General features: G+C 44.0%; 2 protein-coding genes across 2 annotated transcripts; both read left to right on the forward strand.

Annotated features, from left to right (window-relative positions):
- LOC109842425 (protein GRIM REAPER-like) lies at positions 322-799 on the forward strand. The gene has a single exon (XM_020411305.1). It carries the CDS (start codon positions 332-334, stop codon positions 734-736), a length of 405 nt encoding a protein of 134 aa, XP_020266894.1. The 5' UTR covers positions 322-331; the 3' UTR covers positions 737-799.
- On the forward strand, positions 3,155-3,475 carry LOC109834321 (protein RALF-like 33). The gene has a single exon (XM_020402325.1). It carries the CDS (start codon positions 3,155-3,157, stop codon positions 3,473-3,475), a length of 321 nt encoding a protein of 106 aa, XP_020257914.1.

The following is a 15,441-nucleotide window of genomic DNA, read 5'->3' on the forward strand; positions in this document are numbered from 1 at the left end:
TTAACCCCCTCCCGCCATAAGCTCTTTCTTCCTTCTTTTTCCAACCAACCCGGCCACTCTAAACGGTGTTAGATGAACTTATAAAAAAAAATTTATATACTGTTAAGCGACATTAATCGAATGCTAAGGTTATAGGGGGTGTTATATATCTGACAGAACTTAAGTGGAGTTAAGTGACATGTATAAGGTTTAGAGTGTTATCTCAAAGATAACCATACTTAAGTGGGGATTTTGTGAAATTTACCCAATTTTTTTATTCCCTCCCTCCCCTCTCAAATACCCCCCAAAACCCACTCACCCAAACAAACTAAACACAACCAAGCAAGAGAGCATGGCATCAACAAGCCTCTCTCTCGCCATCCTCTTCCTGATCATCACACTCTCCTCCATATCCAAAACCCACCAAACCCTATCCCCGAGACCCGTTAACCGCTTCGTCAAGGAGAACCCTCACGCCAACAGAGGAGACAAATGCAACTCAAACAAAGAGACCATTTGCCCTAACGATCCTGCCAAGAACGGAACGGACCTGCTCAGCTGTTGTAAGAACCGGTGCGTCGACGTGCTGAGGGACCGGAGCAACTGCGGTGGGTGTGGTGTCAAGTGCGGGTTCGGGCAGCTGTGCTGCAACGGGCTGTGCACGGTGGTGGCGTACGATGTGAATAATTGTGGCAAGTGCGCGAACGTTTGTGCGAGTGGGGTTAAATGTGAGTATGGGGTTTGTGGGTATGCTTGATATATAAGTGCATTATTGGTTAATTTTATAATAAAATATGTTTCAATTTTTGCGATAAAGAAATTAAAGGGGGCATAGATTGTAAACTTATATGTTTTTGTTTTGTGCGTTGAGATTGATTGTAATGAGAATAACGCAGAGGTATGGCTCATGCTTCCCGAATAAAAGAGTCCTGCGGCTTTGTTATAGAGTGAAAATTTAGCAAGAAAATGTTTGTGTCTGGATCTTTGGGCTTAATGCCACATCTTTTGACTTTTTTCTTTCACTTTTGAGAATTCTTTTTGTTGGGGATGTCATTAACTTTAATGTGTAAATTACCGTTACGATATAAAATTATAACCGTCAATGCTCACCACCACTCCAGCATTTTGATGCAGTAGTGTCAGAGTACCTTAAAGCAATTCATGCTCGAATCTTAGGAGATCAAATAGTTTTCATACAATGATTTTTTTTTTTCTTGAGTCCACTAGTACGAAGAAGTCTGGCTAGTGTTTAGTATCTCAAATTCTCCTATGCTATCTTAAAATTTAAACATCATCATGATGTCTAAGAACTATATAGGTTAGCTGTGGATAGACATCCTATATTATCATAAATTGCGGATGAACCCCTGTTCTACTATTGCAAATAGAACTTCTGAGTTAATTTTTTAAATGTTTTACCTTTAGAAGGTATATTGGTTATTATAAAAAAAATAGTTTCTCGTTCTAAAGGAGTCAAAAATTTTCATTTAGGGATCTAGCTGGGATAATGGAACTGAAGTGGGGTCTATCTAACAATTAAGAAACTCCTCTCCGTCTGTGTTCTTAGACGTGTTGAACCTCTGAACTTGTCGATCTAGCCCATTCTCTGAACGTTTTTCGGTAAGAGCAGTTGGGCCTTCAGTGATAAGCGGGGCATAATTGGTAGCAACCTCGCACTTATACATACTGGACCGTTATTTATACACACAGGCCTTTAATTTGTCATCTCAACTAATTTGTGAGAAGGCCTTCTTAGACATTTTATAAGAAGCTAATAGAAATTAACAATCCTCATCGTATGAAGCCCATGGAATCTCCTCCTTTTCTATTTTGCTTTTCTTTTTCTTTTTTTCCCTTTTTTTTGTTTTTTTTTTCTTTTTATTTTGGTTCGTGCGGGGTGAAGGGTGTCCCCCTCCCTCGCCAATTCACGAAAAATGACTCTATATTATTATGTCATGTGGGAAAAGTATAAACTGTATACTTTATATTAATTCTACTTAAAGACATTTGTTCACCCACAAAAAGTTGTACTTGGTAGTGCTGTGACATAATCTCCTCCACTCATTCAAATGATTGCATATTCTCATGCACTCCCCAACCCATGTGAATGTGATCCCCATTTGAATGAGTGGAGGGGGTTGTGGCATCTTACTACAAAGCACAAAATTTGTGTTTAGTACCAAGCATACTCATATTTCTCATATATATATATATATATATATATATATATATATATATATATATAAAAAATGAGAATATATATATATATATATATATATAAGATTAATGGGTATCATATGTCATATGAGTGGATTCCCTCATATATAATGATGTGGTACAATCTCCACCAAGTGAATAAAATAGGAGAAAGAATGCCTCATAACTACATTTAGTGGAGATTGTGCCACATCAGTGTATATGAGAGAATCCCCTCATATGACATGATACCCATTAATCTCTCTCTACACGCACGCACATGCGCGCGCACACACACACTTACAATAAGTAGGTCATCTTCATCAATCATCAAAGTATCATTCTTATCCAATCCAAAATTCTCTGAAGATTAATTTGGAGGTTAGTAAAGAAAGTAGAAAAGAGATAGATGACCGCCATCGCCTTTTAGATAAACATGGATCACTTGCGTGATTTTTTAAACATAAATAGAACAATTGCTAATGCTAATAGCATATAAGAGGTCTTTTTAGCTATTTGCCATTTGAATCATGTCATTCTAAAATATTACATTTTATATGAATTACTACATAAAATCCATGCCAGTTGATGATTATGATTTTGGAAAACAGAAAATCATAAAATGGCAAGAGTCTTTTGTTTTCTAGTTTCGGAGAAACCATGCAATCTATTGTGTTGGCCACTAACATATCTTTCTTACCATCCACACAAAAAATTATTCTATTTATACATAAACCATCAACTCATCTCGATCCAAATATAGCACAGGCAAATTCAAGAGACGTCTAATAAACCAAATACCAAAAACAAAGGAGCAAGAAGCGGTCAGCTCAACCCTCAATTCGAACCTACAACCTCCCGCCAAATTCTCCTCCCCTTCTAAATCTAGCCCAATAAAGCCCATCCAAGGAAAAGTTATAAATTCTCACAACAACCAACATAAACAACCCGGGTTGGTCAACATCCGACCCCCTAAAAGATGGCTCTCCGATCAACGCTCATCTTCCTCTTCTTCATCATCCTCGCCATCATCTCCGTCCAAACCTCGGCGGTGCCCGCTAATATGCGCACAGTGGGTGACTTCGTTGAGCGAGAGGAGGAGATGGCCATGGAGTCAGAGTCGGCGAGAAGAGGATTGGGGGAGGAAGGGGTGCACATAAGCTACTATGCGCTGAGAAGGAACAGCGTACCGTGTCCTCAGGGTGGAGTTTCATATTATAACTGTAATAGCATGGCGCAGGTGAATCCTTATCGCAGGGAGTGCAATGCTATTACGAGGTGTGCTAGGGTTCTTACCTGAGGTATTTGACAGGAGAATGATGGAGAATTAAGTGTTATGATTTAATTTATTTGTGGGTCTTTGTTGTTGTTGTTGTTGTTGAGGATGATGATGGTGATGGTGACGATGATGATTGTATATGTTGCTAATTATATGTTCATGCATGTGATTAATTTTCTGATATATATATGTTACTAATCAACTACTTCATTGTTTTCTTATTAATGGGAGTACTGCAATAGTTAATTATAGTGTTAATTCATTCTGATTCTGCATCTAATCTTATTCATGTTTGATAATTGGAGAGTTAAGTGGTCGAAAATAGATCAAATATGGACAAAAAACAGAATAAATTTTCTATATTTTTAATGTTTGACATTTGAAAATAATTAAAAGTTATGCAAAATTATAATAAAGCAATAACTAATGCAAGTCATCGTTATTTTAATAATTTTCCATCTCACCAAAATTTTGAAAAATCTGTTTATAAAGTAATTACCACTACATCAAAACTTTAAAGTTATGGTGAGAATTGAAGATTATTGTTTTACATCTTTTATTTTCTTCTTTTACATTTTAGCACATATGCAAAGTGGATGAGAAGGGAAGAAGTTAATTTTTATTCTTTTGTTTTATCATTTTATTTCAAGATTCCCTTTCGGTTGATCATTTTCTTGCTAACCTGGCAAATTATAAAGAAAGTGGATGTCATATATAAGTTTTTATTTCACTTGTCACTTTTCAATTTTTGTCATCCAACCATATAGAAAGTGGATCTACCATAATCTATTTATTAACCATATTTCAACTAGGGGTGGAAATGAACCAAATAATTAACAAATAGTTCAATAATTGTTCGAGTAACTATTCGGCCATATTCAATTCAGTAGTTCATTTATTACTAAACAAATATTTTTCAGTATTCGAGTTTACTATCAAATAGAATTTAACCAGATATATATTTGATTCATTTGTCTATCAAATATTCGTTTAAAATTTGATCACTTATTATTTGTGTTATTGTACATATGATGTCATATTTTTAACACAATTATCATTTCTACTATAGTTTTATGTACTAATTTTAAGACTTAAATAATTTTAAATCTTTTCTAATAAAAATTTTAATTTAAAATATATATACATCATGTATTATAAAGGAATAATTTTATTTATGAATTTAAATACTATTTAAAATTTAAATTCTTTAGCGAAATAAACATACTTTGATATTCAATAAGTATTCGTGAATATTCATGAATATTTATTAAATACCAAGTATTCGAGACCGAATTCGGAAAACTCCATATATTAATATTAGAGTCCACATTTGAATTCAATAATTTTAAATAAATACAAATACGAATACTATAGTATTTGATTCGATTCAATCATTTACGATCCCTAATTTCAACACTCGTGTGATCATCACAAAAACCAAACAATAAATTTTTTGAAGCCATCAATGAGGTTTCTGTGTGTGTGTGTATTAGATAAATGAGGATCAAACACTGATAACAATATCGGAACATCCTAAGTTGTGCCATGTCTTTAAGTAGTAGTGGTGGATAATCAAATCTCAATTACTCTTCTGACATCTGTTGGGTACCAACTCAAACTCCAAGTCGAATGCGGGTTTGAAGGCTAGCCTAATCCTAGTAGTTTTCTTAGAGGCAAAGTTAACTTGAAGGACAAGTCAATGTGTCTTTAAATAAGGCGTCATATTCTAAGGTTTCATAGTAGGGAGAAGGAGAGAGACAATATTCTTGTAATCAGGGTTTTAGAGGGTGTAACCGGGTTCAAGGGTATTGTGAGAGAGAGGGTTTGACAGTCTTTATCTATGCAAGTGGATTGATTTTGATCCCGTGGTTTTTTCCTGTTGGAGGTTTTTCACGTTAAATCTCGTGTGATTCTATTTGCTGCATTTGATGATTTTTGGGGTTTTGTGAGATCTAAAAATCCTAATAAATGGTATCAGAGTGGGATTCGACTATTCGTGGAGGTTTGACCGGTGTACGATTACTGAACGCATCAGCTGTCAAAGCGCGATGATCGACAGTGGGGGAAAGCAAAGGTACTGTAGCTGGGAATAGTGTAGCAGCGACGGGAACACTGTTCACGTGGGTGAGGGTTGTAGGCGTTAAAAATTACCCACGAATTCCCGCACACGGCTTGAGACAGAAAGAAGATGATGAACATCACTATCTGGGTCACAGAAGCTTAATTGATGTAGATAAACGCATGAAGTAAGTCGACGAACCGTGTGAAGCAACGGAACTGCAGAATAACTAATCGGGAGCTACGCTTCGCTTACAAAAGACGTGTCTCATCTACTCCACATATGATTCAACCATGGAAGCTTGTATATCTTCTCGTTTGCTTTCCTTCGCACTTTGAATTGCATAATTCTGAGTTCGGACGACGAAGATACGACGGAAACAGACGGGACGCACGAAACAATGCCCCGGGCCTTAGCGGACACACTCCAAGTGTCTCGGCCTTGGTAGAGACTGTCTTGCTTTGAATCTGGAGAAGCTCAAAAGACAATAGTTGTAGAGATCCTTGTTATCTTTTTAACAAATCTTGGATTAACTTATTCTGAGATCGTATGAGAGTGATGAAGCCAAAATACCAAATATAGTACGAACTGCCTCAGAATTCTGAGACAGTGTTGGTGTCTCGGAGAAGAATAAAGATTTTGGCCATGATTTGATTCCCTTCATAGGCCAAGATCACACGCAAGCAGCGGAGGATAAACGTCCGTTGTGTTTGTTTAAAAGAAAGTTATAATTTTTGTTGAAAGTATTATAAAAAGACTGTTTTTTTAAGTTTATTGTAAATGTTTAAAGTTGTAATGAGCTCATTAATAAAAAAATCAATTTTCTCCCCAAACAAGCTAGCGACCACAGTGGGAGCCAACAGCCTAACTGCCAAGGCTGTCGTGCCGCAGCCAACGATCAAGATGCCGGTGAACGAAGAGGTCGAATACGAATTCAACCAATAGAAGTTCAAGGAGTACATCTCCTCCTCCTCCTCCAGATCCGCCTCTCCTCACAGCGCAGGAAGGCCTCCTCCTTCAGGAAAATCCGCTGGTCTTCAAATCTGAAGACCCAAGAAGACGATCTCTCCGCCACCACTGCTATAGTTGCACCTCACAATGACCCGATGGTGTTCGATGAAGCCAAAGCCACAGATCCGGACACCGCCTTCATTAAGGAGTTGATTGTTAAAGGCATGCCAAATTTGTCGAAGAGGGCTCGTCAAAGGCATCGTCAATGTCTTGCTCGTCAGTTCGCTAATGCTTTGGAGCAAGTGGATGGACTCCGCTACCAAGCGGATGTAGAGTTAAGAAAATGCCAAGTGGCTAAGCCATCGCCACAACAAGCATCAGGGTTCTCCTTCCAACCGTCAACTAACAAATGGGTTCGTGTCAAACGAACCCGTTCTACCCTTAAGGAGCGTATCCAGAAACGCCGTGCACTACATGCACACGCACGGATTCTCGTACAAGGAGCACAGAAATTGCAACAAGAAGAGGTGGTCAAGAAACCACCAAGATCTAAGCAGGTTTGGGTTCTAAAGGCTAAAACAGCACATATACCCGACAAGAGACACCAGTCGTGTCTCTCGCTCGATTCCAGATCCGAGGCTGTTCCCCAGCCTTCGTCAATTTTAGATCCCACTCCTATTGTTCCTGTACCTCAAGTGAAGCCCTACGACAGTGTGGATCTCTTCAAATCTAGAATTCTATTGAAGTATCACATGGGTCCTCTACATAAAGATCGAAACAGATTTGTGGTCAAAGAATGCTTGGGCATGGTGAATGAACCCCGAGCAACTCATCGAGCTGGGGGTCGTACTCGCCTTTGCAACAAGTCTGTGCCTTCTCGTAAGGAGAAAACTCCTATAACTGACCGCCTTGGACTGCATGTCGAAGTCCAAGAGCCCGTTGAGATCCCATGCTCACGAAGGCGTAGCTCAAAACGTGCGACTCTTGAGAGTGCCAACAAGGCGACGAATCCTCAGAAGGAAATGTGTTCGTCAGACAACAACGTTATACCTGAGAAGTCGTACCAATACACGATAGATTGCTCCGGTCATCATGCCGATGAGTTGTAGTATCAGACTAGGGGTACAAACAAATATTGAAAGAGAGATACCCGGGAGACGGACTTTCATTGTATGTGCGTCAAACTCATCAGGGTAATATTATCAACGTGTAGCTGTCCTAAGACTGCTCCACAGAGGGTCTCGGTATTCCAAAGGCTTTTCTCTAAAGCGTCAAACTAATCCAAGGCGTTTTCGTAGAAAAAGATCAGCTGCACAAGATGACGAACTCCCAGAAGTCACTATCAATATGGTCGACAAAGGAAAGTCAACACGAAGTTTCAGTCCCCGTTATTTTTCGGACGTATCCCAACGTATAACTCGGCTACGTGCAAGGACTACTAGATTTAGGGATTATCAGAGAATGCAGAGGGGATTATTCTCGGATGACGAAGCATCAGATGCCAACTCTACAGTCGCTTCTGACAAAACGGTATCCAGTCCAGGATAATCCCGCGAGGTTTTTATGATTAACACCGATGAAGTAGCTAAAATGGTTGAGGATGCTCTAGCCAAGCAGAAAGAAACATTCAAAATTGAAATGGAAATGGCTATAGAGCAGATGAGGGAAGAGCATGACCAATAGATTCGGGCTCTGTCCAATCAACTTGGTGAATCCAGTCGTTGCAACATTAATGACCAAGCAGGTAGCGATTTAGATGTGGATGAACATCTCAATATTGATAACCCTCCCGTTGACCAGAACGCTAGGGGTGGCCCTACTGAAGACAATAATGTTGGGGGTGGTCCCACCGAAGATGATAATGTCGGGGGTAGTCGCGTTGTTCCTCTAAGAAATTGTCCAAAACATGATACAGACGATGACGAGAAGATAAAAGACCTCGAGAGAAAAATCAACGCTCTGATGTCTGATCGAGAGGTGAAGAAGACTGGCATTCCGTGTCCTTACACAAGAGAGTAGGGATCAATTCCATATCCGGCTAAGTTCAACCTGATCAACTTCAAGTCGTTTGATGGGAATGGCTAACCAACTCAGCATCTGATTTATTTCAAGTCTCACTTGGGGGTGATCTCAGGCAGCTAGCCTTTGATGGTTCAGTCATTCGTTGGTACCCTTCGTGGGTCTGCCTTCGATTGGTACCGCCGTCTCAAGCCAGGAAGTATCAATAGGTGGGACGACCTGGAGAATTTGTTTCTCAGCAATTTCTTTGATGATGAAGCTGAGATATCAATCAGGTCACTCTTTGAGGAGAAACAAGAAGACGAAGAGACGGTCGACGACTTCATCAAACGCTTCCGAAATAAGGCGATGAATTGTCGAGATCTAATCACAGAGGACTTCATCCTCCAAACCTATCATAACAACCTCTCTTTGAACGTGTTGGAAGTTATGGGAGTAACACCATCCAATACCTGGAAAGAGTTAAAAGTGCGCGGAGAGCAGGCCGAGCGCTTCCTCAGAAGGAAGAAAGCCAAGAGAAGCCAACCGACGGCTAACCCTCCAAATTCAAGCTTCGTCTCCCGTGGTAAAGGAAAGGCCCCTGTAGCTGATCAGACGTCACAACAGTAATCCCGGAGACAGCAAAAGACTTCAGGTCCGAGAATCCAAAAAGAGTACTCCTTCAAGGATGAAGACGTTCCAGATATTTTCGAATCCCTCCTTGAGAACAACAAGATCAAGCTACCACCTATCGCAAATCAGGAGGAAGCTAACAATACTGCGGATCCAAAGTACTGTGTGTACCACAGGAGGATCATTCATCCCACCAATGCTTGCTTTGCTCTTAAGAATAGTATCCAAACCCTGGTTGAAGCTGGCGTCATAATGCTAAATTAAGCCGAATGAAGACTCCGACAAGTATAAGAGTATAAACTGCTCCTTCCGACACTCCGAAGAGTATATGAGTATAAACTACTGTATGCGTAAATTTTGATCTCCCAAAAACAGGGAACTTCGTTTGTATTAATAAGAAAGCTTATTACAAACTAATAATCAAATATTTATAATAGAAGCGGAGGGAATGCCCTCCTTGTTTAACGTGGGTTCCTCGGTGGTGATAGGACGCCTCGCTCGGTGCTCGTGCCGAGTCTGCTTCCCTTGGACGATCCAATCGAAGTTGCTGCCGGAGCTTCAGTTCTCAAATGAGGGAGCCTTTGGCAAAGGTCCAGGTTCAACCTTTGGGAGATTAGCCAGCAGAATATGCAACGGCCAATCCCCCTTCTTCATGCTGCTGAAGATGGGTTTTAACAGGCAAGGGATGGCATGGGCTCTCCCTTGATTCATGGGATTTGACCACTAATAGAGGTGAGGGAGATAGCTTGACTGCTCCTTGAATTATGGGATGTGACCACACGTTGTTCGGAGACGTCCTGCTGTTCATTCGTACCGTCAATGGTCATTCGAAGAGCTGTGCTCTGCATCACGCTACATAGGAGTGGGAAAGCCCCTCCTCGTATGCGTGACAACGGCTGTCAGATGCTTGCGTGGATCTGACCAACCACCGAGCGTTGGCGGCTCTCGTCCCTTCACCTGGACAACTGAGGTGAGCCGCATTTATGAGGGTGCAGGCTGTTTCGGCGCCTGTCCGCTCATTCGTACTGTGGACGGCCATCTGACGGGCCTGGAGTATTGTGCCCCCCCTACCCTCACATCACGGAAAATAAGGAAGGTTTGTCCTCGCGAGCTTGGGACTGCAGGCAGACTTGGATCTGCAGGCAGACTTGGGTCTGCGGGCGAGCTTGATCGTGCAGGCGAACTTCGAGCTGTAGGCGAGCTTCAACTGCAGGCGAGCTGGGACCGCAGGCGAGCAGGCAGACTTGGGTCTGCAGGCGAGCTTGCAGGTGAGCTGAGTCTGAAGGCGAGCTGGGGACTGCAGGCATACTTGGGTCTGCAAGCGGAGCTGGGGATTGCAGGTAGACTTGGGGTCTGCAGGCGGATTTGAGACTGCAGGCAGAGCTGGGGATTGCAGGCAGACTTGGGTCTGCAGGCGGATTTGGGACTGCAGGCAGACTTGGGTCTGCAGGCAGATTTGCAACTACAGGCGAAGCTGGGGACTGCAAACGAACCTGGGTCTGCAGGCGATCTTCAAGCCGTTAGGCGAGCTCTATAGCATGGATCGAAGAATAGGCCGTAACTTTCAAACCGTAAGTCAGAATTGGACGAATTATATATGAAAATCGCCTATCTCGATGAGATGGAGCCATCCGAACCCTCTCGAAGGCTTCGGTTCGCTTCCTCCGTTTCGCCAAATTCCTTACGGTTTGGGAGATATCTGTGTTTTTCCCTTTTTCTGCTATTTCGGGCGAGGTTTTAGTAGTTTTGTTCTGAACTTCTCTGATAAGGATTAAAGGCAATTTTTATTGCCTACAAAACCCACTCCAAAGTTTTCAGGCTTGAATCGGGCCGCATGGGGTCTGGAACACTTTGTATATGAAGACCCATAAAGTGATCCCCGCTCAGATGGAGTGAGGAGCCCTCCAACAAGCTCGGTGAAGCTGACCTCTTCGCTCGCAGCTGATGATCGCCTTCTAGGATTTTGAGCAAACCCTAAGCTATCAACGGACTTGATTCGTCTTTACCAACTGCCGTTTGAGTTGGACTAGCCATGCTCTTGCCCTTAGCATGGTAAGTTGTCGAGGATTTTCTCTTAGGCTCAATGCTAAAATTTCTCCTCTATCCTTAGCCTTTCGAGGCGTTTGGATTAAGAGAGTAGAGAGCAGTTTAACCTCGTATACCAGTCAGAGGGTAGGAGCAGTTTAGACTCATGCACCAGTTGGAGTGAAGGAGCAGTTTAGCCTCGTGCACCGGTCGGAGGAAAGGAGCAGTTTATACTCTTGCACCAGTGGGAGTATAAGGGGGCAGTTTAGACTCATGCACCAGTTGGAGTATAAGGGGGCAGTTTAGACTCATGCACCAGTTGGAGTAGAGGGGGATGCTTATCTTCTCTTAGGGCAAAGATAAAGACGAACCCTAATTTGTCTTCTCTTGGGGCAAAGACGAACCGCGGTAGCCGAACTCATCTTCACCATAGCCGATGAAAGTGCATTTCTTCGACTTGGGATCAAGCTTATTCCTGCCTTGATCACTTTTTTGTTTTTGTTGTCCCAAATGCGGTAGCCGAACTCATCTTCACCATAGCCGATGAAAGTGCATTTCTTCGACTTGGGTGAGGACCTACCATCCTTTTGAAGAGGATTGGTAAGTTAATTTTGTCAGAGGTGTAGTGTTAACATGACAGTGGGAGTTTATTGTGATTTGAGCAACTCTATGGACCTGCCATCCTATTGAAGAGGACTGGTAAGTTGATTCATCAGAGGTGACCGTTAACATGACAGTAGGGGGTCCCGCCATCCTATTGAAGAGGATTGGTGGGGGATTGTGGCTTTGGTCCTAACTATCTGAAGGTTTGACCAAGTGGGAGTTTGATGCAGCCCACCTGAATTGCTAGTCTCGCCTGATTTGAGCGGTTCGCCCGTACTAGGAACCTGGCTCAAGAAGTGGAGCTCGCCTAACTGTTAGGCTCGTCTGATTTGAGCGGTTCGCCCGTACTAGGAACCTGGCTCAAGAGGTGGAAGTATAGAGAATAGTTTAACCTCTTATACCAGTTGGAGGATCAGAAGAAGCAGTTTATACTCGTGTACTTGTCGGAGTGTAAGGGGACTATCAGAGGTAACAACTGATAGTTTTGTGGGCCCGCCGTCCTATTGAAGAGGACTAACGGGGGAAATTTGGAGGAGACTATCAGAGATAATAGTTAACTTGATAGTTTTGTGGGCCCACCGTCCTATTGAAGAGGATCAACGGGGGAAATCGTAGGATATGAGGAAATGGTCTCCACTACCAAGGCATCTTGGTCATCATTTCCTCGAAATTCATGCGGGTCTTCGTCACCCATATGCTTGAGCATGCTCTCGACTTGTTCTCCTTGGCAGAGTAAGTCTTTTCATGAGCGAGCTTCAACAGTGCCCATATTGTATAGAACGCTGATGGAGAGATTGTTCCGGCACATCTCGATGAGCGTGGCCTCGGAAACTCGATCGCGGGAATGCAGCGATCGGTTTCTGAATCTCTTGACAAAGTTGCTTACAGACTCTGTCCTCCTCTGCTTCACAGTTAGCAGGGTGGCCATAGATACTTCTGTGTCATCGTCGAAGAATCTGGCCACGAAGAGCCTTTCCATGTCCTTCCAGCAGGTGATGGACCCAGGCTCCAATCTGCGAAACCATTCAAAAGCGACCCCCTTGAGGGTACCAATGAACAGTCGAGTCATAATGGGATCATTTCCCACTATGTGTCCAGTTTGCGCCTTGAAGTAGTAGATGTGCTGGGTAGGAAAACCCTTGCCATTGAACTGTAGGAGGTCCAGCGGCTCGAACTTTGCCGGGTAGGAAACCACATCCCATTCAATTGGATACGGTCTGACAACCCCCAGCTTGTTCACATGCTTCTGGAGCTTCTAGGCGTCGAGTTGACTTTGGAGATCGTCAAACCTCTTGTCTCTTGGGTTATGGCCCGAAGATGACGCTCCTCTAGATGACTCGGATGAGGAGTGAGAAGGAGTAGGCACCCGCTCTTTGTGCTTCAAGGATTTATGCAAAGCCCGCGAAGTCCTCTCTCTCTTCCTCTTCTTCTCGCTCAGGAGCTGCTCCAACATCTCCTTTAGGGAGTTGATGGTTGCTTGTTGCTCGTCGAGTCTCCTAGATATCTCATCAGGGATATCGGTCATGTGCACATTTGCGTGCTCGCTCTGAACTGAGCTTGAAGTCTGCGACATTGCCACTGCTGAACAATCGTCATCGTTGTCAGAGACGGACGTTAGACCCGTGCAGGAAAACGGGGTGGCCACCCCCATTTGGGCGTGAGCGTGTTGGCGAGGTTCAGGCTGGCGAGGTTCGCCCGTCAGGCGAGATTGGTACAGTGTGCCTGCGCCTGTCTGGCGAGCTGTTACTTCGCCTTTCTGGCGAACTTGGGCCGTCAGGCGAGCTTGGTGAAGTCTGCTTGTTTGACGAAGCCCTCTTGAACTGCAGAGTTCGTCAGGTGCCCTTAGTTCGCTAAAATTGAGCACCTTGCTCACAGAGTGGGGCCCGCCTAAACTGCTAGGCTCGCCCGATTTGAGCGGTTTGCCAAAAATGAAAACCTGGCTCAAGAAGTGGGGCTTGCCTAAGCTATTAAGCTCGCCTGATTTGAGCAGTTCGCCCGTACTGGGAACCTGGCTCAAAGAGATGGGTTCGCCTAAACTGCTAGGCTCGCCCGATTTGAGCGGTTCGCCAAAAATAGGAACCTGGCTCAAGAGGTTGATTCCCCCCAAGCCTGAATAACAATTCAGACTGTCGTGGGGGATGAGGGATTGTGCCTCGAGATGAGCGAGAGCTTTTCGTCGCCGTTGTTTGGATCTTTTTGAACGAGGAGCGTTCATGTCGACGGCGGAGGCGTAGTCTGCGTCGACACGAATGGTTGATTCCTTTTGCACAAGGATCTACGAGGATCATTCATCGACCCACTCAGCAGCCCCTAGACTTGAATTCTCGAGTCTCGGCCCTGCATCGGCTTGGGTAGATCCCTCAGGCTTGGTTGCCTCGGCCTCTCGGGGCTGGGCCACCCGCACGACTCTGCAGTCATCGCGAGATGTATTGCCGCCAGAAGAGGACGATCGTAAGTACCCCTCGAATTTGATCACAAGGGACTCAACAGTAGTCCCTGCAACAACTTCGTCAAACTGCGCCACCAACAATTCATCTGAATGAACGGATTCTCCCACTGTGGTCGCCATCTTCTGTATGCGTAAATTTTGATCTCCCGAAAACAGGGAACTTCGTTTGTATTAATAAGAAAGCTTATTACAAACTAATAATCAAATGTTTACAACAGAAGCGGAGGGAATGCCTTCCTTGTTTAACGTGGGTTCCTCGGTGGCGATAGGACGCCTCGCTCGGTGCTCGTGTCGAGTCTGCTTCCCTTGGACGATCCAATCAAAGTTGCTGCCGGAGCTTCAGTTCTCAAATGAGGGAGCCTTTGGCAAAGGTCCAGGTTCAACCTTTGGGAGATTAGCCAGCAGAATATGCAACAGCCAATCCCCCTTTCATGCTGGTTGAAGATGGGTTTTAATAGGCAATGGATGACATGGGCCATCCCTTGATTCATGGGATTTGAACACTAATAGAGGTGAGGGAGACAACTTGACTGCTCCTTGAATTATGGGATGTGACCACACGTCGTTCAGAGATATCCTGATGTTCACCTGCAACAGGAGCGGTCATTCGAGGAACCATGTTTTACATCACGTCACTTAGGAATGGGAAAGCCCCTCCTCGTATGCGTGACAGCGGCTGTCAGAAGGCAGACTTGGGTCTGCAGGCAGACTTGGGTCTGCGGGCGAGCTTGATCGTGCAGGCGAACTTCGAGCTGTAGGCGAGCTTCAACTGCAGGCGAGCTGGGACCGCAGGCGAGCAGGCAGACTTGGGTCTGCAGGCGAGCTGAGTCTGCAGGCGAGCTGGGGACTTCAGGCATACTTGGGTCTGCAGGCGGAGCTGGGGATTGCAGGCAGACTTGGGGTCTGCAGGCGGATTTGAGACTGCAGGCAGGATTTGGGACTGCAGGCAGACTTGGGTCTGCAGGCGGATTTACAACTGCAGGCGAAGCTGGGGACTGCAAACGAACCTGGGTCTGCAGGCGATCTTCAAGCCGTTAGGCGAGCTCTATAGCATGGATCGAAGAATAGGCCGTAACTTTCAAACCGTTAGTCAGAATTGGACGAATTATATATGAAAATCGCCTATCTCGACGATATGGAGCCATCCGAACCTAGCCGAAGGCTTCGGTTCGCTTCCTCCGTTTTGCCAAATTCCTTACGGTTTGGGAGATATCTGCGTTTTCCCTTTTTTCTGCTATTTCAGGCGAGGTTTTAGCAGTTTTGTTCTGA

Source organism: Asparagus officinalis, chromosome 1 (genome assembly GCF_001876935.1).
Source record: "Asparagus officinalis chromosome 1, Aspof.V1, whole genome shotgun sequence".
NCBI classification, from domain to species: Eukaryota; Viridiplantae; Streptophyta; class Magnoliopsida; order Asparagales; family Asparagaceae; genus Asparagus; species Asparagus officinalis.